The sequence below is a fragment of the Myripristis murdjan genome, chromosome 14, assembly GCF_902150065.1.
Source record: "Myripristis murdjan chromosome 14, fMyrMur1.1, whole genome shotgun sequence".
NCBI classification, from domain to species: Eukaryota; Metazoa; Chordata; class Actinopteri; order Holocentriformes; family Holocentridae; genus Myripristis; species Myripristis murdjan.
In genome coordinates this window covers 4,610,014-4,633,235 of record NC_043993.1, presented here as the reverse complement: position 1 = coordinate 4,633,235, position 23,222 = coordinate 4,610,014, and the positions used below count along the sequence as shown (strand labels likewise).

The following is a 23,222-nucleotide window of genomic DNA, read 5'->3' as shown; positions in this document are numbered from 1 at the left end:
GTTTTATTTTTTGTAATCTCATCTTTCCTCAACAGTTTCCACATTCACTGTGTGGAAATAAAACCAAACTATGATTTGAAACAAAACGGGTCATGGGCCTTCTTCTGTTGAGTCTCCCCATGAGCTATAGAAGACTGAAGAGTATGTTTTATTGAGCCTACAACCCACGGCAAGGCTAAATTTAGTCAATTTAGGTCGCCAGCAGAAATAGCAAGGACTCGTGTTCTTAAAAAGAATGCATTGCATTTCGGGCTGACATTGATTGATTTTAATGAAGGATCTGAATCGAACTATGGTGGTTTTATTTAGTTGCCCAGTTGAGCAAATAAACCGTTTTAATTGGGTATTGGTCTTTGCCTCTTCTCAAACCTTGTCCCTACTGACAGCTATGCAAACTCTCTGACCACAAGCCGAGCCAATCAAATCAAAGCTAGGGCTTTGTATCAGACAGGCTCCTGATTGGCTACCTAAAAACAATGCTCTACACAAAGTGGCAGTATGTAAACTTATGCAAACTTTTCCTCATGATTTCCTGCTGCCTGGATTGCTAACTAGCCAAATGTTAGCAGAAATGCAACATTTCTCTTATGTTGCAACACAGCAGGTGCAAGGCCAAGACAAAAAAGAACCATTGTATAGACTTTAAATCTTGATTTGTCACACAGCTTCTGAACAAACTAATGCCACTGAAAATGGACAGGCTTCACATACTTTGATGAAAAATGGAAGTAATGATTTTGGTTGTTGAAAATGATTTAAATGATTTATTTTTGGTGTGCAAGCCTTTGGCAAGTCAACCAAAAACGTAATTTCAGTGCGTCTCAGGAATATAAATAAAGGCAACACCTCAATACCCAAAGAGAATGAAGGGAAAAAAATCAAGATGATAAACAATAACACTACTGACCTTAAAATCCCACAAGAAGGAGGCTGGTAATAAAGTAAGGGACAGTGCTTTTTAAAAATGGAATCATACATTGTTGTGTTATGATGCATAATAATAGTCCATACATATCCACGTTGCATCCGTAGACTCTTCAGAATAATAATAATAATAATAATAATAAAATCAGGCAAATATCCATTCAGATCATTGTGGATCAGTGATATGAAAGAGGTTAGAAAAGTGTGCTTGTGTGCTTGTTCAGATCCTGAAAAGCTGTAAAAAGGACACTGGGAACTATAAAATAATAATAATAAAAAAAATAGCCATTATAAAATAATAGTAATAAACAAGTCAAAAAAAAAAACAGCCAAGGTTGAGCAGCCTGTTGGACACCAGAACCATGCATGTGTCTGTGCTGGATCTTTACTTCAGGTGCTCCAAGCTTTAGCATAACTGCATTGAATAAAAATAAGTGACTAACATTTTATCAAAAGTGACAAAATTAGAACCTTTGATCTGATGCATTTTATCAAAAGCCACAGCTCTAAATATAATTTCTAAGTAATCTTAAAGGTATGTGGATAAATCATGATTCTAGATCTATGAATCAGTTGTCCCAGCTGTGACATTTCTAAATGGCTGCCCACACCACAGAGTTTTCTGTGAATGATAATACATTTGATCTGAAAATACCTCAGTACCTCAGAAATTTTTAAAACATGAAGTCATTTTTAGTAATTCCCAAATGGTTTGCCGACAACAACATGACATCTTTTCTGCGTCTGATTTTCAAAGTACATCAATGGAATTTGGAATGGATTTTTAGACTTTGTAAAACCAGAAGTGGGAGCCTCCGAACATCCCAGTAGTCTGATGAGAACATGAAGGCATCATATGGACTTCTACTAAAAAGTCCACATGATGCCTAAAAATCACCGCACAGCATATGAATACATGACTCCTCAACTGAACTAGTTCCAAAACAAATCCTGTAGGGGAGTAGTGATCCATCGATCTGGATCAATCCATCACTCAAACGTTCAACAATGCAATAGGATTGACGCAAAGTGCAACCACCTTTATTTTGAAATTCTCACGGCACGCTTATGTCGCTGTTTCGGCCTAAGTGCACCTGAAGCCGTGGTAGTAGCTGCTAGCTAGTGCCATGCTAATAATGGCAAGAGTCGAAGATAAGATGAGGAGGAGGATGTTCGCTCCCCTCTCAGAAATAAGTCAGCTGAGTGGAAATATTTTGGATTCAGGTGAAAAGACTGCGTTATAGCGTGTGTGCTGTCAAACAATGCTGTTACAGATAAGACACTCAGGAAACAGGAGGAACCTTGCCAGGCTCCTGAAAGCCAACACGGCATTGACCCTCACACTGCAATTACAGTTAGCATGGCAGCTGCCGCCTCCTCCTCGCTGACTTTGACCCGCTTTTTTCACACCAACTAAATGTGTTAATGAGAACATGGTATTGTCTAATATTGATTGCAGGCTACTGTATTGAATCAAATCGAAATTGTATTGTGCCAGACTTTGTAATATCAGCAAATATTGTTGTACAAAGAATTGATATAATATGGTATCATGATGAGGTTTGTGGTTTACATCCCTATAAACCTGGCTATATTAGCTATACCAAGTTAGTGATATTACATTTACACTCACAGTTTATTCATTCTACAGGCCATTTGATGAAAAAAATTACAAACAATTTCATATTTCTGCAAGGTCAGTCTTACCCGTTGTGTGCTGTTAGAATAGAAGCCTTTTATTGTCATTTTGTACAGTGAAATTGCGGGCGCCCTTCACAGTGCCATTTACAATCAGACATGGATGATCGACTGATACAAATGAACAAACAACATGAAGTGACAAATAATGACATAAAAGAGATAATACTGAGGTAGAGGCAATAATGAGGTAAGGAGATAAAGATAATAATTTAAAAATATATTAAAAATATATAAAATGGGGCGCCCTGGTGGCTCACCGGTTAAGAGTGCGCACCATGTACCAGGGCTTAGTCCTGATCGCAGCGACTGGGGTTCAAACCCGACCTCAGGTCCTTTGCTGCACGTCATCCCCTCTCTCTCCCCTGCCTTTCCTGTCTATCTCCACTGTGACTGTCAAATAAAGCAAAAATGCTGAAAAAAAAGTGTGTGTGTGTGTGTATATGTGTCTGTGTGTATATATATATATATATATATATATATATATTTATGTAGATATACACTCCTGATCAAAATCTTAAGACCTGTTGAGAAATTGCAAGAATTTACATTTTGCACTGTTGGATCTTAAGAACTTTCTAAGAAGACCTTCAAAATGCAAAAAGAAGAAATGGGAGTGAGACAAAAAAAAAAAAAATTGAGTAAGCAATGTATTGCAAACAACCATTAAACTGAAATAGGCTGTTCATCAGCTGATCAAAAGTTTAAGACCGCAGCCTTTAAAAGCCCAAATCTTCGCAAAAATGTGGATTCAGTGTCATTTTCTGTCAGGTATCCACACTGATTTTGATCAGGAGTGTATATAGATATATAGATATAGATATATACACACACATATAAATAAAATAAAGTGGTGTAACAGCGCAAATACATGTTAGCATGAAGCAGAGAAGTGAGTGATCTGCTGGCAACAAATGGATGATCTTGGTGACTATTTTCTCATCCTTCTGCGGGTAAACTGCCCAACTGGACAGTTTCCCAAAATCTTGGTGTACTGATATCTAGGGCACTGAACACAAGTAAGATTGTGAATGCAGTTTACTGGGAAGTTCCCAGTGGGAATGTGAGAGCTTCCCTGAATGAACAAATTAAATCTGAAAACTGAACCAAAAATCTTAGAGAAACAGTGTAAATGTTGAACTTATTAACTTTAATTCCCGTGAGTCATTAACAGTGTTTATGACTCATACCCATACTGCGACTGTACAACTCTCCTGTCTCCACAGGTCCTTTTGTATTTATATATTGGGAATTCTCCTTTTTTCACACAGTATTCCTATTTCTGTCAGACATTTCCCATTTTCCTGTTGCTTTGCCTGTTATTTCCTGTTTCTTTTGTGTGGCCCCGCATCCTACTCTCAGATTTACATGCGCACAGCCGCAATTGCTCCCTTTTTTTTTTATAATATGTCTCCCTTTCTCTAGCCTGGTAATAAAATATCGCTGTTTGCTTGTATCTCTAAACTGTCAGCTTTTCAAGTTAATGGAGTTTGTCCTACAGGTTTTTTAGAAGGGTTTCATGAGACTGACGCTCATGAAACTGAGTTAGGGTTAGGATTTTCAACCCACAGGTGAACATTAAATTCTTCAGTTCACACACTCCTGGAATAGGAGTGTGGGAGAAGTAAGAGGAAGAAAAAAAAAGTTTTGGAAAAGTTGTTTAATTTTCTTCAAGTTTCTTCAAGGCTCTGAAACAAACTAGACTTTGTTGTTGCAAGAAGATACTAAGAATACTGTTTGTTAAGTTGAAATCACACCGTTGTTTCATTTGTAATATGGAAAGCAAACTGATTGTATTGTGCAGTGCATTAAAATTTGAAATGGGGTCTCAGAAATCATGGAAAAGTTTTGGAAGTTAAAAAAGTTAAAATCACCAAACTGGAATTAGGATTTCATCTGAACCTTTATTTGTGCACAGCCAATTCTTCACTGGGTCTCCATGATGGTGCCGTGTGTGGTTACTGCAGGAGATTTGTAACTATTAGACTGAACCCAACTCCTGAATTTCCCCAGTTTGAGTCATATCTAGCTATTCTTCAATACCACAATTTGACTGTTTTTTTTTGTTTTGTTTTGTTTTGTTTTGTTTTTAAATTCATAGTCTGAAACCAGAAATGCATTTGCGCAAGTTCCAGTGCTACGAGGCTAAGTTAATAATAACCAAGGCAGGCACAATCAATCAGTCAAATGCAAAAGAGCCATATGAAAATATTTTCGAAAACCTAATATCTATAATATTCATTAAGAATTAAATTGAAATGCTGTGCGGCTTTGTCAGAAAAATGAGACAGCTCACAAGGTCTTTCTGGTTCAACGAGGCTCTCTACATAGCTTAATATATTTTTCTAAGCATCAGAAAATGTTAAAACGAGTGCATTTCATAGATGTGTCTCATAGATGATTTGACTTTTCACAGGGCAGCTCTAGCTCGGATGCAGCAACAAAACCTCAGCACTCAGGAAAAGGTTTTGTTTTCTCTTTGTCCAGGTGACTCTACTATGGGAGGACCAGACACAGCGCCACCTGCTTGCCAGCGCCAGACTGTACTTCCTACCTGAAGACACACCCAAGGGCCGCACTAGGGAGCATGGAGAGGTGTGTGTGTGTGATTTGTGTGTGTGATGCTTCTTTGATATGGTATTTCAGAGATTTGCATATATGTTTAGTTGACATCTCTATCCAGACAGATTTACTGACATTCTGGTTCAATCGCTCCTTTATTCATTATTAGTAGATTATTTATTCATGTATTGTTGATAAGACATTCACTCATGTTTGTCAGCTATGTAATTAAGCCATTAACTCATGCATTCTGTGTTGAAATAATTAATTATTAATGTGAATTTATTCTGGATGGATACTTCTTTTACTCAATAAAAATCAATAGAAAGATTAAGCATTCTGATGCAATATTTATCAGTTGTAATATATATCCAAGATATGTCATTCATTTAAAAAAATAGAGACAAAAATCTGCCCCTCCCCCACCCCTCAGCTCTGTCATACATGCAAGGAGGAACTGAAATATTTTGTTATGTCTGCTGTCAGGCCATGGTGGCTCTGACCTTGTAAATTGGGTGTTCTGCAGGTGGAAAATCTCTCTGGATAATAGAAATCAGCTGAATTTCTTTAAATGTAAGGTTAAGAAAAAAAATGACAACAGCAGCAGAAAATAGAGATTTCCCATCAGGAAGCAGAGCAGCGTCAGATGTGGACGTGTCTCAGCCTCCTGCCCTGCGCCGCTGCTGAATGTTTTTGATTAACACAATTCACATGCAGGCTGCAGCTCGGCCTTCACATGAGAATCCCCTTTGGGAGAAAGACTAATGTATTACCCAAATGTAAATCTTACGGCTGGTCTGAAACCAGATTTTCCACATTTTAAACCTAGATATTCCACTGCAGTCTTTTTTTATATAGGGTTTTAGTTTTCCTAATGGAAAAATAAGGCCTCTAAAGTTGCAGTTTCTAAAAGAATCACTGCTGTGTTTCTGTGTGCGACAAGTCAAATACCAAAATGCTGCAGTATTCATTACTCAAAAGAGCATTACTGGTGATTTATCATTTAATGTCTCCAGTGATCCAGTCTGATATCGACTCATCATTTTGTTAACAAAGGACTTAAATTACCCGCCATCCAAAAGTATCAGTTTTTATGTTATCAGTCATTTTATAAGGGAAACTAAAGCCATGACATCTAATATCTATTTGTTTCCATTATGTCCTTGTATAACAGCGCCTCTGGTTTCCTAACCTCCCTGCTGCTCGTTTGCACCACTTTAACCTCCCTCAGCTGTGTCTGAACCTCTTGTTTTTAGTTTTTAAATTTTATTTATTGTGAAAGAAATATCAGTCTCAGTCTGGTTACACCCTGGTTGAATAAAATTTAAATACACAAATAAAATATCATATTGGAAAAATCTTCTAACATTTAATAATAATATTAACCAAAGGTCTGATATCTCAGTTGGTTTAAAAAAAAAGCAAAAAAAAAAAAAAAAAAAAAAAAAAACATGCCTGAAACACAACAAAAAATCTTCATCATAACAAGTCATTTTGTGTTTATGTTCAGTGTTGTTCTTCTTTTGAAAGGGAGAAAATCAGCCAGTGGGATGAGATGATCCCACTTGTTTCCACAGCAGTTTCACTTGTTTCACAATTTTTGTTCTATAAACATGTTGAAACAAGGCAGATCAGCCACCAGGATTAAGAAAATGGCACTTGATTCAAGAAAATTCAAGTTGATTAGCATCAGAAACAAGTGGGATTATCTCATCCCACTGGCAGATTACTTAGCTCATTTGAAGAAAAATACAATTTTAGCAGAGAAGGTGAGACTAAATGACTCGTTAAAACAGAGATTTTACAGTGGAGGTTGTGAACAGACTTTAAACACCCTGCTAAGTTAATGAATTACAACAATGCAAGTAAAATATGGTCAACTATTTTCTGATGTACAGCATATACTTTATCATGAGAAAGTCCAAGCTGCTTTCGGCTGTCATATTTTTGTCTCAAATTTGAAAGCAGCAGCTTTCAAAAGGCCCCACCATAACTTCGGCCATGCAGAACCACTTCCTGTACAAACCAGTGCTGTTAGATTTTTCAAAATCACACACAGGGAAATGACAGTCATCATAACATTTTTTGTGTCTGTAGCTTGACTGCTCCCTGGCCTTTTCTTTTGGCCCTCGCTGCAAAAACTCTCCATTTTACAAGTCATTTATTCTCATAAAGTTGGTGTTTTCTTTAAACAAGGTAAACAAGGTAAAACAAGGTACACATCTGTCTTATTCTGCCTTGTTTCAGCATTTTAGCATATCACAATTGATCCTCTTGTGACCTTAATTAACTCCAAAGTGATTTCTGCGGTTGCGGGTGCAGCAGTGTTCATGCAGCAGCACCCAGCTGGCTCTGGCCCAGGGAGGTGGAGGTTTTTCAGGGCTGAGTTGGGTTGGTTAGGGCTGGGTTTGTCTCTGCCTGGAGGACTGAGCAGGATCTCTGTCACAGCTGACAAACTGGAATGGGAGGGGAACTCACAACCGGCTCAGGTTCCCCTGTAGCTGCAGGGCGAACAGGGGCCTTTACACTGTCGGCGTGGAGTCGATGTGTTTTATTCAGAGTGACTTATCAAGAGCAAACACATCTATCCTGCTGTCAGTCACAACGAGCCACCGGTGGCCTCAAGGCTTTCCTTTGCCAGGCCAAATAAAACTGTGGATTGAATTAAACAGAAATGAGAGGTAGAAAAGTAAGAGCTGATATCTTGTTTTGTGTCCTATTTGAGGACAGATAAGGCTGCGTTTTTATGTTCTGCTGCGTTTTGCACCTTCAGCAGACACTGTAATCAGGAGTGAGTCACAAGTGAGTTGTATACATTTGGCATGAGACGTTTGTTTTTTAAATGAAAACACGAAAAACCAGGCTGGACGCAGAGAGGAAGGCTGATGATGCACTTGCACCTTGAACACTGCAAAAATATGCATCCATCTTAACAAGTCATTTTGTCACATCTTCATTTTTCTTAAAACAGGAAAAAAAGATTTTAACACAGAACATGTTGCTGAACAACTTAAGCTGGAGATTTTTTGTGGCGAAGCTACAATAGATGAGTCAGCAGCATCTGGATGCACCACTCTTAGGGTTCTTCTTCATTAGTTATTAAGTGCAAGCAAGTGTTCTTCATTGGTGGTTATTATAATTGCTGTGTATTAAAACTATCAGGACATCGTCACCTTTAGTGTGTTTTTTTTTTGTAGGTTATTTATAGGTAATTTAAATGAGTCAGTCTGGTGTTCTTGGGTTATTTCATTAATTACAGTCGAAATGAAATGTGTATTTTGAAGCGTATGCAATTCCACAACTAATTGTGGAATGGACTTCTTCATATATAGTGTGTATATTTGTGTCTGTTCAGGATGAGGTCCTGGCGGTGAGCAGGAAGATGGTGGTGCGGGTTGAGGACCTGGTCAGGTGGTCGTGTCCCGAGCCAGCAAGCTGGAGGAACACTAGGACCAACGGCCTTCACAAAGCTGCGCTCAGCACCAACACACCAGACAAGAGCAGTGAGCCGCTGCGGGACAAGACCGACAGTGAGGAAACACACACTTCTGTTTCTATATCGTGTGCACTGTGATCACTTTGCCAAATTCCTAAAAACATCACCTTCACCCTTAATGTAATTTATTTTGTTTTGATAAGTGACAAAAGATTTCATATTCAAAACATCTGTAATTTATTTATCCTCTGCCTTGTGTCTGTCAGATGGGCCGGTGCAGCAGCAGCAGCAGCAGCAGCAGGGGGTCAAGGTGCTCAGCTACCCGCAGTACTGCCGCTTCCGCTCGCTGCAGAGACGTATCCAGGACAGGGCGGGGGGGCCAGGGCTGCAGGACCCCCACCTGCTGGCCCTGGGCGGCATCAGGTTGGCGCTGCCCAACATGCGCGTGATGTACTGCAGGGACACCTTCAGCCACCCGACGCTGGAGAGCAACAGCAACTTCTGGTGGCAGTTCAGTGAGTGACGGGCTGATTCATGATTCTGTGTCCAGACTGCCAGAACACCTTTTGGCAATGACGACTTTTTAATTGTTTGTGTGATAACAAACTGCTGAAAAAAAACCTATAAGTAATCGTTCTGTTCCGTTCTCTCAAAGAGTGTCTGACGTCAGGCCCAATCACTGATTTCCAAACAGAAATTTTTGGGCTGAGACAGTTTGGTTATTGTTTTTGATTAGTTAATATTCAATTTCAGTTCCATCAAATGTCAAGTATGATGAGAAACACCATTTAGAAAACGGAAGAGCCCAGACTAATGCATTCAAATTGCTTCCTTAGTTTAACCAGCAGTCAAAAAATATATATTTATTTTATATTTTAAAAGAATAATAATAGTAAAAATGATAGAGAGAAAAGCAAGCACATCTTAGCATTTGTAAAACTGTATCCAGCAAATGTTGGGGATTCTGCGTGATGAATAACTGAAGTGACTACCCTTTTACCAAAACTATAATTGATTAATTGGATTGACTGAGCACTGGAATTTAGTGATATCTATCAGTTTTTTAGAATTTTCAGGATGAGGTGGCATACAAATGAGTATATTTGAACCAACCTTCTCCTCAGCTGGTCTCTCTGACTGGACTCCATGTTGTCTTCACAATCAGTGGAAATCAGCTGTGAACACACAGGGTGAAATACAAAGCTACAACAGAAATCACTGGGCTCACGTTTGGTTTGTTTGGTGCATGAAAACCAGTACAGTAAATCCAGAAGAGCTAGACTGGTCCACTCTAAGAAAGAAAATAATGAGTTTCCAAACCTTCAATCCCTCCATAAGCAACCAAATAACTGATCACGGTTCTGGAAGTGCTGCATCGCCCTGTATGTAGCTACAGCAGCACCACAAACACCTACACTGGCATTTTTTTTTTTTTAAATGCAGGCCTATTAAATGGTTTATGTCTTGTCTAAGCACAAAAGTGAAGAACAGAGGAAGGGGAAAACAGAAAAAAGATGATTGGTATTGCTCTATAGGATCAAAGTAAAGACGTGGTGCTTTTCAAAGTGGGAAAATGGAGCACTTCAAAACCTTTGTTGTAGTGGCTAAATCATTAAAAAAGCCAACATGTTCCTGCATGGGCTCCTCTCTTTATTCATTATCAATTTATTCAATATCATTAAAAAATCCAACATGTTTCGAACATGGAAGGTCTTTGGGCTTTGAGAAAACAACAATCCGTGTGCAGCCTCGCATGTATAGTTGCAACAACCAATTGGAGGCAGTCACACAACCCAGAGAATATCATGACCTGTAAATGTAGAATAAACAAAAAAACAAAGAATAACATAAGCATCGCAAATTGAAAATAGGTTTTGAGAGTAAAAAAGAGGAGCCTATTCAGGAGTAATTACAGATAAGTTGTGAAGTCTGTATCTTTATTGAGACCAGGATGCTTTAACATCCAGTCGATGGATCTAAAAAGTGTCCCTTTGGTTAAGTTTCTCTAATCTGTCTCTGTAATCTGTAAGGAATCATTCTCAGTAAAGGGTCTACCTATGGTGTATGTGCAACTTCTGATTCTAATTAGAACTGGGTCATGTGATCCTCCTATACAGGTGAGGCTGCACCTGTTTTTTTAAGTCCTGACAAAGACCTACAGTGGTCAAAACTTTCTAAAATGATTTAGCCACTACAATAAAGGCTTTTAAATATTGCCTTCCTCAGTGTCACATGTCCTGATATCTGGAGTGCCTGGATTGCACTGTTGTTTGAAGAGGAAGGGCCATATTGAAATTTGATAGTTATTTAAAGAGGCGGTAAACCAGATTATTATTGAACTATATTGTTGACCATCTCTTCCCCAGGTGCTGGGAGTTCTGGCCTTCAGAGCTGACTTCTGTTCAAGACTGACTGACTCTCTGCCTGTTTAGAGTTTTCACTTGAAATTTTAATCAAGGATCACTTGTAGACAAACAGGGCTTGTGTTTGTCAACCAGGGTGGCTGTTCTTCATCTCTGTATGAACTGACAGGTTAATACAGTTGAAAAGACGTGTGTGTGTGTGTGTGTGTGTGTGTGTGTGTGTGTGTGTGTGTGTGTGTGTGTGTGTGTGTGTGTGTGTGTGTGTGTGTGTGTGTGTGTGTGTGTGTGAGCAATGCTGCCACCTGCTGGCAGCTGCCGATAAAGTCAGAGGCCTTCTTCAGTGCTTTTGATGTTTAAATAGACAAGACTGAGCACATTCATTCTGGCTGCTGTAGTACTACAAGTAAAATTAAATTTTTGCAAAATAAATCAGATACAGACATAAATATCACACTGCATTGTGTATGTGTGTGTGTGTGTAAGTATATGTCTTTTTATTTAAATATTGCCACAGGGAGATAACTATGCTGTATCTAAATCCAGATATGATGAGAATGTTGTCTCTTGCAGCTCTTGGCTTCCTGGATTTGAGGCAAAACAGATCAATTGCATTTAAGCCGTTCAGTGTCATGTCAACCCTCATTTCATTCAACCTTCAACCGTCTTTTAAAATTGTCAAAACAAACACACGAATGAGTGTTCAGGTTATTTCCTGCTACACATCCTGTTTACTTTCGTATTGTCATTCATCTTGGTTTTTTTTTTCTTGTTTTTTTTCCCCCCTCAGGATGCCCGTCTCTCAGTTTGAGAGGTCGACCTCGCAAGAGGAGAGGCCGTGACAGCAAAGACTCTCCGACCTCCAGCCAGTCAGACTCCTGGATCGAGAGGATGAAGGTTTGCCTCTTTAAACAGATTTTTAATCTTCACCTCTGTGCTTGTAAACATGATGCTTTTTACAGGGATGTCACAGGAAGCTGAATCAGCATGACATGTTTTTAGGGTTAATTGTCCATGTTTGTATGTGAATATTTTATAAAGTTGTACAATAAACTTTTTGTTTGTTGGGTTTGGCGTTTTACGTTGTTTTTTTTTTTTTTTTTTAATGTCATGGCAGTTGTGTGACAGTTTAGGTCAGTGGTTTGGTGGGGTGCTTGAATGGAGTTCAGCTCTATAATTCAATTCAGTAGAAATTACTGTGGCACAAGAAATGTGTGAGCGATTATTTTCACATGATGTTTTAATTTCTTGTCAGTGTTAAAGTGTAACAGTTAAAAAGGCTGTGTTCAGACGCCTGTCACAACACAGGAAACCTGACAATAATGATATTAGTTAATAATAGTATGGGTTTCTTGTTGTGTTTTTTTTTTTTTTTTTTTTTTTTTTTTAAATGTTTCCTGTTTTCTTGTATTTTTTTCTTGTATTTTTGGAATTTTTTTTACTTTTGGTTTTTTGTTTGTTTGTTTGTTTGTTTTTGCAAATACTTTTTAGTAATGTTTAACTTTATAGAACTGAACTATTTACCAAAACCTTTTTTTAAAATTTATTTTTTAATTTATTTTTTTACATTAGGTACTCAGGGGCCTGTGACTTAAATTAAAGTCAAAGTGAAGTTTGGGGTCAACATGAAACCCCTGTTTTCTTGGTCTAGTGCAGGATTCGTTTTAGTCTTTGTTTTTTGTTTTTTTTTTAAGGTTAAATCAAACCACTTGCAGGCAGGAGTTTTGAAGCATCTCTGTTCAAAGTGAACAGGGTGATAGCTCTTCCTGGAAGCCTGGTGGGGGGTCTGGACCTCTGTGCCCTTTGAACAGCTGATCTCAGCAGCAAACCCAACCTGGTGGGGTCAGGAGCACATGTCTCTGCCACTTCAAAACCTCCTCATCCTCCCGCCTGCACTGTGCCTTCACATGTTAACTCAGAGCTGCTACAGCTGCCACTGGCCTGGTGTTGAGCTAAACATCTGAATACCTGCTGAAAAGTCATTCTCCCCAATATATAAAATCTAGTTTTATTCACTGCCTCACACTATCAGCGCATCGGGCTCTTTAAAACCCGTGCATCCCATGGTTATGGTGTTTTTAATGCCCTCACATGGGCTGTGCTTTTGTCCTTCAGGAGAACGTGATGGGCAGCGTGGAGATGGGCTGCGAGGGGGGCTGGCTCCCCCACCCTGAGGAGCAGCTCTTCCTCGATCAGCTGTACACCTTCATGGAGCGCCACGGCTCGCCCATCCACAAAGTGCCCAACCTCGGCTTCAAAAAGAGTGAGTCGCACTTTTAGCTGTTTTTTGTTTTGTTTTGTTTTGTTTCCTCCATTTAAAGTCAAAACGAAATAAAAATGACTTTTTCATCTTGTTAATTACAACAGTAATGGTGATGATAATAAAAACAATACTAATCATTTATATAGCACTTTTTAAAATCAGTGTTACAGAGTGCTTCACAAAGGAAGCAAAAAATAAAATAAACAAATCAAGTCATAACTCATCAGGTTTTAAAATCAGATAAAAAAAAACAAGTTGGAATATAAAAACCAAGAAAAGACCAAGAAGATCAAGAAAGACCAGGAAAATTAAAAGTCAAGTAAAATCAGAGAAGACTCTCTGATAAAAGCATGTTTTAAAAATAAAAAAAAATTGACTCAGCTGACTCAGTGTCCAAATGTAAATAACATTCCACGGCTTGTCTTTGCTAAATTGTATTGCACCTCCTTGTTAATTTTCCATGCCTGAATATTACAGCATTTAACAATAAATGTGGAATACTTAACTATATTTTTGATTGTTTTGTATTTTTAATATAAAAATCCCATTACTTCTACATCCTGGAAAACGGTGCATCTTCAGTGCAAACTTCACTGAACTCAAAACCATGAACAAAAATTTCAGCCTACAAGCAACATCCCCTTTCAACAGGAAATAAATCCGTTTGAGGAAGCAAGAGCCCCTCAAAATGCCATATCATTATGACTTTAATGCCACATGTAATTCAGAACACATACAGTTCAGAACAACCAGGAACTGAAGGGAGAAGGTTTGAGAGATATGGATAGCCCCAGAAATAAATTCCTCTGCGTTGACAAAGGAGCGCCGGAAATGGTCTGGGCAAAATCAGACACCCAAACAAACAAATAATAAATCTTATACTTAAATATGAAGTCACCAGCGAGCTCTCTGTCAGGACGGCAGTATCTGGAAATTCCAGCTTGACTCGTTTTGTGATCGTCCTCATATCAAAGACGTCTGTACGTCCTGCTTCCAGCTGTTTACTGAATTGCTTGCCAGCATGCACAGAGAAATGTATTTCTTGTTTGTTTTAATGCTGCCGAAGCTCCTCTTCTCCATTTATCCATATACCTGGTTTCCCCATAGTGATCATTAAAGTTTCATCTAATCTAGTCTAAATCACCACACTCACAAAAATCTCCATGTCAATTATGTAATTTCATCTCATAATCAGTGTGAAAATCTTGTTTTTCTTCAAACAACGTAAAGAAATCTGATACTGGAAATGTGATAATCCCACTTGTTTCCAATACAGTTTCACTTGCTTCAGGAATTTTCTGAGAACAAGTATAAATAAGTTGAAAGAAGAGAGAATAAGGCAGGTCAGCCACTAGGATCAAGTAAAAGACACTTTGTTCAAAAAAATTCTATAAATAAGTTGATTAGCATTGGAAACAAGTGGGATTACCTCATCCCACTAGCTAATTTTAAGAAAATGAGTTAAAATTGATATATTTTTTGCAGTGCAGATCAACAGCAGCAGCATGACAAGTAAAATCAAGCGCACCTTTAGCAGTTCACAGATCCAGCTGTAACCAGATGTATTTGTCCAGGTTTTTTAGTTTGCGTCATGTGAGTTGAGTAAGTAGAAGCTCAGTGATGAATAGAGGCAGCCTCTGTTTTTCTGTTCCCAGACGGCAGCATGAAGCCAACTGCTGCCACTGATAATATCACTAATTTGCACTTGTATCTGTTTTATATTTATACTGGTGTGCTGTTGCTGCTTCATACCTCTGCTGTGTTGAAAGTTGGTGTCTGGGTTTTACAGTGTCTGTCCTCTGTGTTTCAGTCGACCTCTTCCTCATGTACTCTGTGGTCAAACGGCTTGGAGGCTATGAGAAGGTGAGAGTTCATCACTTCAATTCTACATCAAAATCAGAAATAGCATCTCTTTTCCAAAGAGAGTGGATACAGATAAGGGACTTAATTGCCCAAGTACGGTAACATCTGCCTGACACCAATAGCTGCATTTACGTGGACCCTGATGTTCCACGAATAATCAGAATAACAGCCCAAACAGAACAAAAATGCCTCATCTAACCACCTCAATCAGAAGAGACTGGCCTGATCAGAGGGAATTTTCAATCAGGTTGAATGAGCTGCTATAAACCTTTGATAATCTGTTCAATAGGAAAATATCAGCACCTAATAACCATGTAAACTGTTTGTCTGATGGTTTCCCTCTGGTTGGAATGAATCTGTCCTTTCTGCTCATGTTTGAGCGATGCATCAGGTGACATGAAGAGTTTCTAGGACGGACAGAAACACAACTTTTTTGTTGTAAAGATTAAATCTTTAAAGGATTGTTGAACGTCTGGAAAGGCTGTGAACCACGAGTCGTTCAAACAAGTTGTTTGAAAAGATGAATGAAGCCAGAATCCAGCGAACCAGCAAGCAAATCAGAAAGCTGCTGGGAAAGTTTGACGGCTGCCTTGAAGGCTAAAACCAGCCAGCCAGGCTTCATTTTTACAGTCTGATGAACGACCTGATGGGGGCGCCACCACTGGCCAACATGACCTAGCCTGGATTATATTTATATTATATTTCCAGCAGATTAGCAGCCTCCCACTTGCATTAAGTGCTTTCTGGCATGTAAACACATCTTATTGAGTCATTTTATTTAGCGTCCATGTAAACAGTTCAGCTGGAATCTCTAATCAGAATAATTTTAAATCATTTGTAGGAATATTGTCCATGTAACTGCAGTTTCTGTCTGACATATCTGGCCTGTTGCGCCATAGTCGTGTAAGGAAGTAGGCACAGAGTCCACTCTCTTCATGTTGTATCAGCTGTCAGTGAACTCAAATGTAATATGCTAGCTGACAGTAAACAACAATGCTCATGAACTGTATTTTTTTTTTTTTGCTTTTTCGGTGTATCTCGTGTTCTGGTGCAAGGAAGCGCTGTTACACATCCTCGGGCCAAACACTTACTCACTGTAAAAACCAGTGTCATGTTCCTGTACACAAATAGAAATTCAATGTCAAATTCCTTCAATGTCAGAAGCAGCATAACAAACTATGACAGCAGCTGCTGGGGGGAAATTATAAGTGTCATAACTCCCAGTGCTGTAAATAATTTAATTGATGTTGGATGTATTTTCAAACACTTCATTTATAGATTTTCATTTTACAATCACTACATTGTAACCCCTCCCACGCAATACTATGACTCTGCAGCTGGCTAGCTAACAAGCTGACATTAGCGAAAAACACAAACATGATAATATGTTATCATTTCCCAGCCAAAAACAGCACAGAAATGACCGTGTTTGATGCTGTCAAGCTGCAAGTTTGGAAACGCACTTGCTGCTTATCTGAGTGATGTCACACAGCAACAGAATAATACTTAACAAGTCACTGGCTCTCAAATTCAGTACTAAAATCTTGGTTATTCTTAAAACAAGGTAAAAAAAAAAAAAATCTACCAGCGGAATGAGATAATTCCACTTGTTTCCAATGCAGTTTCACTTTTTTAGGATTTTTCTCTGGGAACAAGTGTAAATATGTTGAAACAAGGTAGAGTAAGGTGGCAGATCAGCCCACTAGGATTAACAAAATGACACTTGATTCAAGAAAATTCTGGAAACAAGTTGATTAGGATTGGAAACAAGTGGATTATCTCATCATACTGGAAGATTTTTTTCCACTGATTTTAAGAAAAAGCTGATTTTAACACTTACTATGAGAGCTAAATGAGTTGCTGGTGAGTTTTTTTGCAGTAAAGGCCAGTAGAAGAGGCCACACTTCTGGTCTTAGTGCTCATCTTGAGTTGGAAGCTGACCGACTGTCTTTGTCTTTCTGTTTGTGCAGGTGACATCGGAGCGCCTGTGGAAGGTGGTGTACAACGAGCTGGGCGGCTGCCCGGGCAGCACGAGCGCTGCCACCTGTACCAGGAGACACTACGAGAGGTCAGACAGAAACCTGACAAAAATACACCCTGTAACAATTCCATATTCTTACAAAACATCATTTCTGAGTCAGTTTTGTTCTTAAGAGTATTTCTCTGGCCCAATGTAAACAATGTCACGTCACATTGACACATTTACAGTGCACTCAACAATGGAGTTTGATGGCAGCATAATATTCAGCTCTCTGAAACATCAGGGGTCAGTGTGAGGTTTTGTTGTCAGTCCCTCCTGTCACCACGTCTCTGTATAAGAAACAAGCAGCTTGTCAGTCCATGTGACTTTTATTTGCAAGCCATGGGTTACTTCCAGTCGGGTAGTATGGAACTAACAGTACCAAGTACAAAATGTGAGAAGGATCAGTCCAGGGAGAGCAAACTGTATGTGTGATCGCATTTTGATCTGTTCTATAGCGTACAGGAAACTGAAGAGCAGACTAAGATTAACATGTAGCAGATTCAAACATGTAAAGAGGAGGCACTCAGTCAGCATGACCTAAATCTGGGTTATCACAAAATTCAAGCATGTTGGTGCTAATCAGACCTCTTCCTCAGACTGTGGAGTGTTTTCCGCCTGAAATCAACGATCTGCTGCCCAAGAGTTTTGTTTGTGCAGTAAACCTAGAGCAGAACCAGTGCCGAGATAAGGACTGCTACCCGGGGCTGTATGTGCGGAAGGGATCCACGCCAGATAAACTTTTTTTCAGTTTGATCTGTTCAGAAAAAGTTGAGCCGCCTTGCAGCCAGTGCTGTTGGCAGGATCCACGTCTCTCCATAGGAACTTCCCCTCCAAACATTATTGTATGGAATAAGCTTCCTAAAAGTGCCTATCCAAAGGAGTTTTCAAAAAGCATTTTAAGAATATATTCAGTGCTGCCTATCCGGTGACATTTATATATATGTGTGTGGCATGTTTGCATTTTTTCATCACAGTATAGACTTTTCACGTTTTCATTAGTGTGTTCTGTTGTGTTGGCAGTAGAAGAAATCCTAATAAGAAAGTATGTGTGTGCATCCTAGGCTGATGCTGCCCTATGAGGAGCATCTCAGAGCAGGAGGGCCAGAACTCAAAGTCCCAGAATCCCCTGCAGCTCCCAAGCCCAGAGGGATCAGGGGGAGGAAGCCACTTCCGAGGGGCCGGAAGCCAAGTGCTAAAGCCAGGGAGAAGAAGATCATCACTCCTCCTCGTGCTCCTGCTGCTGTAAGTGTCAGGAAACTCAATCATCAGACCGAGTTTTCACAAAAATGTCTTAAATTATCAGAATTTGAGTCCTTAAATGTCTCAAATTAAGTTACTGGAAGTTTTTTTCCATCTCCTGCAGTCACTTTTCTGACTCCGCCCATTTATCAAAAGTTTATTTTGCAATGTTCATTTGGAAACAGGCTGGTTTTGCTGGCTTTGTTTCTTTGTTTTGTTTTTTCAGGAGATAATGGAACAGTACAGACCAGAGAAGTGTCTGTGTGATTTGGTGAAGTTTTCTGTGTGTCTCCCTGTCTCCCAGTATGAGGCTGGTAAACTGTATCCCTCTGCCCCAAATTCATATTCCTTCAGGGGGGAATAGATACAGTTTGCCAGTGTTATTTAGCAGAAAATAGTTTCCTACATAACTCTTTGCCCCTGAAGGCTGTGGATCATGTTGAGTATCTGTGTCATTGTTTGAAGACAGAGCTGTTGCTGTTGAGTTTTTGTCACATACGTCTTTGACGGTTTGAGCTCCATAAACAAATACCCATCCAGCCACATTGTATTTGGGTTTGTAGATAGATGGATAGATACTTTGTTGATCCTGGAGGAAATTCTGGCATCCAGTAGCTCAGTACAATGAATACACATGTTACAATAAATATGCCCAATCCAAATTACAAACTAGAAATAGCCTACAGTAAAATAGCCTGAGCCTGAAACAGTGGCCTGTACAATACATGTTAACCTGAAAACAATTATTTTGCCTGTAATGCTTAAAAAATAGCTTGTACAGTAGAAAAACACAATAGGAAGATAAAAATTACAAAAATAAAAATAGCATGGAGAGGTGACCTCACTATATACATAAATACTGTTGATGCAGTAGATGCATAATTAATGAAGTAGATGAATGCAGTGAATAAAGTGATCAAGTCCTTGAATGGTGACTAAGAGTAAACAGTTATGAAGTGATTGTTGAAGGGAGACAGAGAGGAAACCTCATCAAATCAAATAGAAACTGTCTGGAATGATACACTACATGAGGGGCAAGTGGGGAAAAGAGTTTTTCTTTGTATTTTGGGTGAACTGTTCCTTTAAATTTGATTCCAGATAGCATTTATAAAGTCTTAAAACTAAATAAAGATTGAAACAATCTTTCTCCAATGTGCTGCTGCCTCCCTCCCAGCAGGTGGTGAACCCGGACGGCACCGTGGTAGTGAAGAGAGGACGGGGCCGGCCGCCGGGGAAACGCAACAAGGCCACACTGATCGCCCAGGCGAAGCTGCTAGCTCAGCAGCAGGCCAAAGTCAAAGCCGCCGCTTCCCAGCAGCAAAACGCCACTCCAGCAGCCCGAGGCAGCCCAGCTCTGAGCAGCCAGCGCAAGGTAACAAACCGCAACCTGGCTGGGAATGTACGAGCCGTCTAATTTGTAATTAGCAGAATAAAATATAGCTAATATCACAGTTGATTTGTCTGCCCCACAATACGCACTGTCACATTATTGCTTTGTGATATATTGAGTTTTGATTCATTGGACTGTCCCTGACAGCAATATCAGTTCAAACTTTACTGTCCTATAAGGAAGATGTTGCTTTCACACATGGTTTATGTTACAAAAACAACACATTAAAAGCACATAAAGACACTATAAAGCACATGACAAATGGCAACACACGTGTCCTTGAACTTTTGCCAGGTTGCTGCCATGTTTCTGTGTGAAATGGTCAAATAAAAAGTATGAAATATACTGCAGCTTTTCACCAATCAGTGCATGTAAAGTGTCCCAGTCATACCACTGAAAGCCAGATGCTTCAGTGGTCTACATTTTTGAGCTTACATGGAAAAGTTTACTTCCAAAATAAGAGATCCACCCTTTTAAAACATTTACAGCAACTTTGACCAAAATGGTGCTCATTTCCAAGTAAATCTCGCTGAAAAGCATGTCGTTAGTCATTTTAAGAGATTCACTGCCATATACAAACACTTCTAAAGATAGTTTTTAAAACTATTGGGACATTGATTTTGTTTTTTCTAAAATGTGGTTGTATGCACATAACTATTCACTTAGTAACAAAACTGTTGCAATTGACCTTGCGAAACAGTGTTCCTAATGTTTTGCAAGAAAACACAGTCACACTGATGAAACACAAGGAAAAATCCACACTTGACTGCTGTTTTTCAACTGTGAAGCACATAAGAAAAGAAAAGATGAGAAAAGATAAGAAAAAGAAGACTAGTGATCCCTGACAGGGATTATGGTTGCTATACAGCAGCTGTTATATACCGCGTATAAACGATAAGACACGGGGAAATCCAGACCATGAGCAGTTTCCACATGACCAAGCATGCCTACAATCAAAATAGATATCCATAATAACAGTGGCAGTATAACAGTGGCAGTTGCAAAAACAGTCATCAGTCAGCTGATTAATCAATGTGTCAGCCAATTTTACAGATTAAAACTACAAAATGTGACTTCTGGGTGTAAAATCTCAAAGCTTGTGGTGGAGTGAAACTGTTTCTATACTTAAATCAGTTATAAGCATTCCAAAACATTCCCAGTTTATGATATTTGATTTATCACTTCCAGGAATAAATGAGTAATGTTAATCCCCTACGTCAGGTGATCCTGCTGGACATTTTTTTTGTTTAACTCAGACACACTCCAAAGATCTTGCAGTTACCACAGTCCTTCTCCTTGTTTACTTCCACTAGTATTTTGACCTTGAGCCACCCGTCCTTGTCCTGTGCTCCCAGGTGCAGCAGCCTCTCCAGAAAGCCCCGGCGCAGGCCGTCCACCCAGCCCTGCACCCTGCCAACTTGCCCCTCACCCCGGACCTCTCCCCCATGTCCTCACCCTTCCTTCCCTTCCAGCCCAAACCAGGGAAGGAGCAGGAAAGAGGCAGTTCCCTGACTCAGCCTTCATCTCCCGGCGTTCTGCTGTCTGTCCCGCCCAGGCCCTTTGTCGGGGGATCTCTTGGTGGGTTCAGCCCCACCAAGGGCATGTGTCCTTTGGATGTGTTTAGGAGCCGGCTGGGACTCCAAAGAGGCTTGGAAAGCCCAGCGCTCACACCTCAAGACCCGGCCCAGCACCATCCTGCAGTCTACCCGCTCCAGCCCAAAAGCGGAAGTCTGGATACTCCTCTTCCCGGCAGTGACCAGCCTCAGCCTCAGCCTCAGCCTCATCTTCTCCACCATCACCACCACAGGTGCACGGGGTGTAACCTGGATGATGGAGCCCAAAGAGGAGGCAGTCGGGACGGGAAGAACCGGCCTCCTTTGCCCCCTCTTCGTGTCCTCCCTCTGGACCTGGACTGCAGTGTGCAGGTCCGCCAGCTGATGAGGACTCGTCTGGGCTCGGCTCAGTTCCAGTCCTTCACCCGCCGGCTATCTGAAGTGCTGTCCCAGGACCTGAGTGCCAAACCCCCTTGCTCTCCCATCACCCCTCCTCCTGAACAGGCCCTGCCCCTCAATCTCAGCAAGCGCTTCCTGGCTAAAAGACCCCCCTCGGATGACCCAGAACCAAGGGAAACAGCGATGAATGGTGGCAGCGGCCCTCAGCCCTCATCCAAAAGGCCCAGGGACAGCTGCGGGGACCAGGTGAAGGCTGAGGATTTCAGCCTGGGCGGCAGGTCTGGAGGAAGCGGAGGGGGGAGAGCTTTGGAGATGAAGATCCAGGAAGAGCCCGCGGACCTGAGCTCTCCCAGCAGGATCAGGGCCTTCCTGCTGGGACTTCAACCTTTCCATGTCAAGCTGGAGGAGGACCTAAATGGGGCCAGCTTGGTGAAACCCCTTCCTCCACCCTCTGAGGCCACTTCCCAGAGGACTGAGGCAGAGCACGGAGAGAGAGGTGGGAATGTGACGATAGAGGTGAAGAAAGAGGAGGAAACGATTAAAACAGAGCATGACGAAAGCGAGAGGAGTGAGAAAGAATCATCGCAGGAGGACAAGCCCCCCAACGAGGAGCCTGCTGCCGTCAAAGCAGAATTTGTCAAAGCTGAAGATGTCAAGATGGAGAGGCAGGATGTTAAGGAGGAGGCGGAGGCCTCGGTGGCCAGCTCCATGGACCAAATTGGGGATCTTGGTGGACAGCAGATGCCCCGTGAGGAGAAAATGGAGTGTGATGTGGAGGCATCTGCTAAGGGGCTGCCAAGCCCCGTCCTGCCCCAGCCCACCGCTCTGGCTCTGGCTCAGCAAAGCTGAACGGAGCTGGTGTCCAGAAACATTGTTGCACATTATTAGCATCGTTAATGCCATTGTCATTAGCAGTTTGTCACCAGAAAACTGTTAGCTTTTTTTCTGGATTTGAGCTGGTGAAAAGCTGTATGCCCTGGGCTTGGCTTTGGTTTCAGATAGAAACTCTTTGGGGTCGGGCCAGGCTTCAATTGAGGGCCAAGTCAAACCCTGAAACTGAATACATGGAGCAGGGAGGTGATTATTATTATTGTTATCATTATAATTAGTTTTGTTTGGTTTGTTTCCTCTTTGAGAATTTTTGAACTTGCAACTCCCATTTGCTTCTGTTGGAGAGTTTCCATTTTATCTCCTGTTGTTATTTCTTGTTTTTTTTTTTTTTTTTTTTTTTTTTTTTTTGTGGTGTTAGATCACTTTGCTGATTGAACTGATTAGAGGAACGATGACATGGAGACTCATGACAATCACAAAATGTGTTTTTTTTTTTTTCTGTTGCTTTCTGTCTCTTCTGGTTTCTCTTAGAAAACACAAAACACACAGAAGTGAGATGTTTTTTTGACTGAGTCTTTAACAAACACTGCCATAACCATTCATAACACTCATTTCCAGCATTCAATGTTACAGTGAGATATTGAATATAATCCATATTACATAACATAAAATCAATATTAC

General features: G+C 40.4%; 1 protein-coding gene across 2 annotated transcripts in view; it reads left to right on the top strand.

The window, feature by feature from the left end:
* LOC115371841 (AT-rich interactive domain-containing protein 5B) overlaps positions 1–22,893 on the top strand; it is a 36,871-nt gene extending 13,978 nt beyond the window's left edge. Inside the window, exons 3-12 of one of the 2 annotated variants that reach the window (XM_030069405.1) lie at positions 5,110–5,217; positions 8,540–8,714; positions 8,887–9,135; positions 11,771–11,877; positions 13,096–13,243; positions 15,054–15,106; positions 17,077–17,174; positions 18,191–18,371; positions 19,546–19,740; positions 21,114–22,893. In XM_030069405.1, coding sequence (XP_029925265.1) covers positions 5,110–5,217; positions 8,540–8,714; positions 8,887–9,135; positions 11,771–11,877; positions 13,096–13,243; positions 15,054–15,106; positions 17,077–17,174; positions 18,191–18,371; positions 19,546–19,740; positions 21,114–22,559 — 2,760 coding nt within the window. In that variant the 3' untranslated portion in view covers positions 22,560–22,893. Of the gene's footprint in view, positions 1–5,109; positions 5,218–8,539; positions 8,715–8,886; positions 9,136–11,770; positions 11,878–13,095; positions 13,244–15,053; positions 15,107–17,076; positions 17,175–18,190; positions 18,372–19,542; positions 19,741–21,113 lie in introns of both variants that reach the window. The other variant, XM_030069403.1, reaches the window with a different exon arrangement.
* The last annotated feature ends 329 nt before the right edge of the window (positions 22,894–23,222 follow it).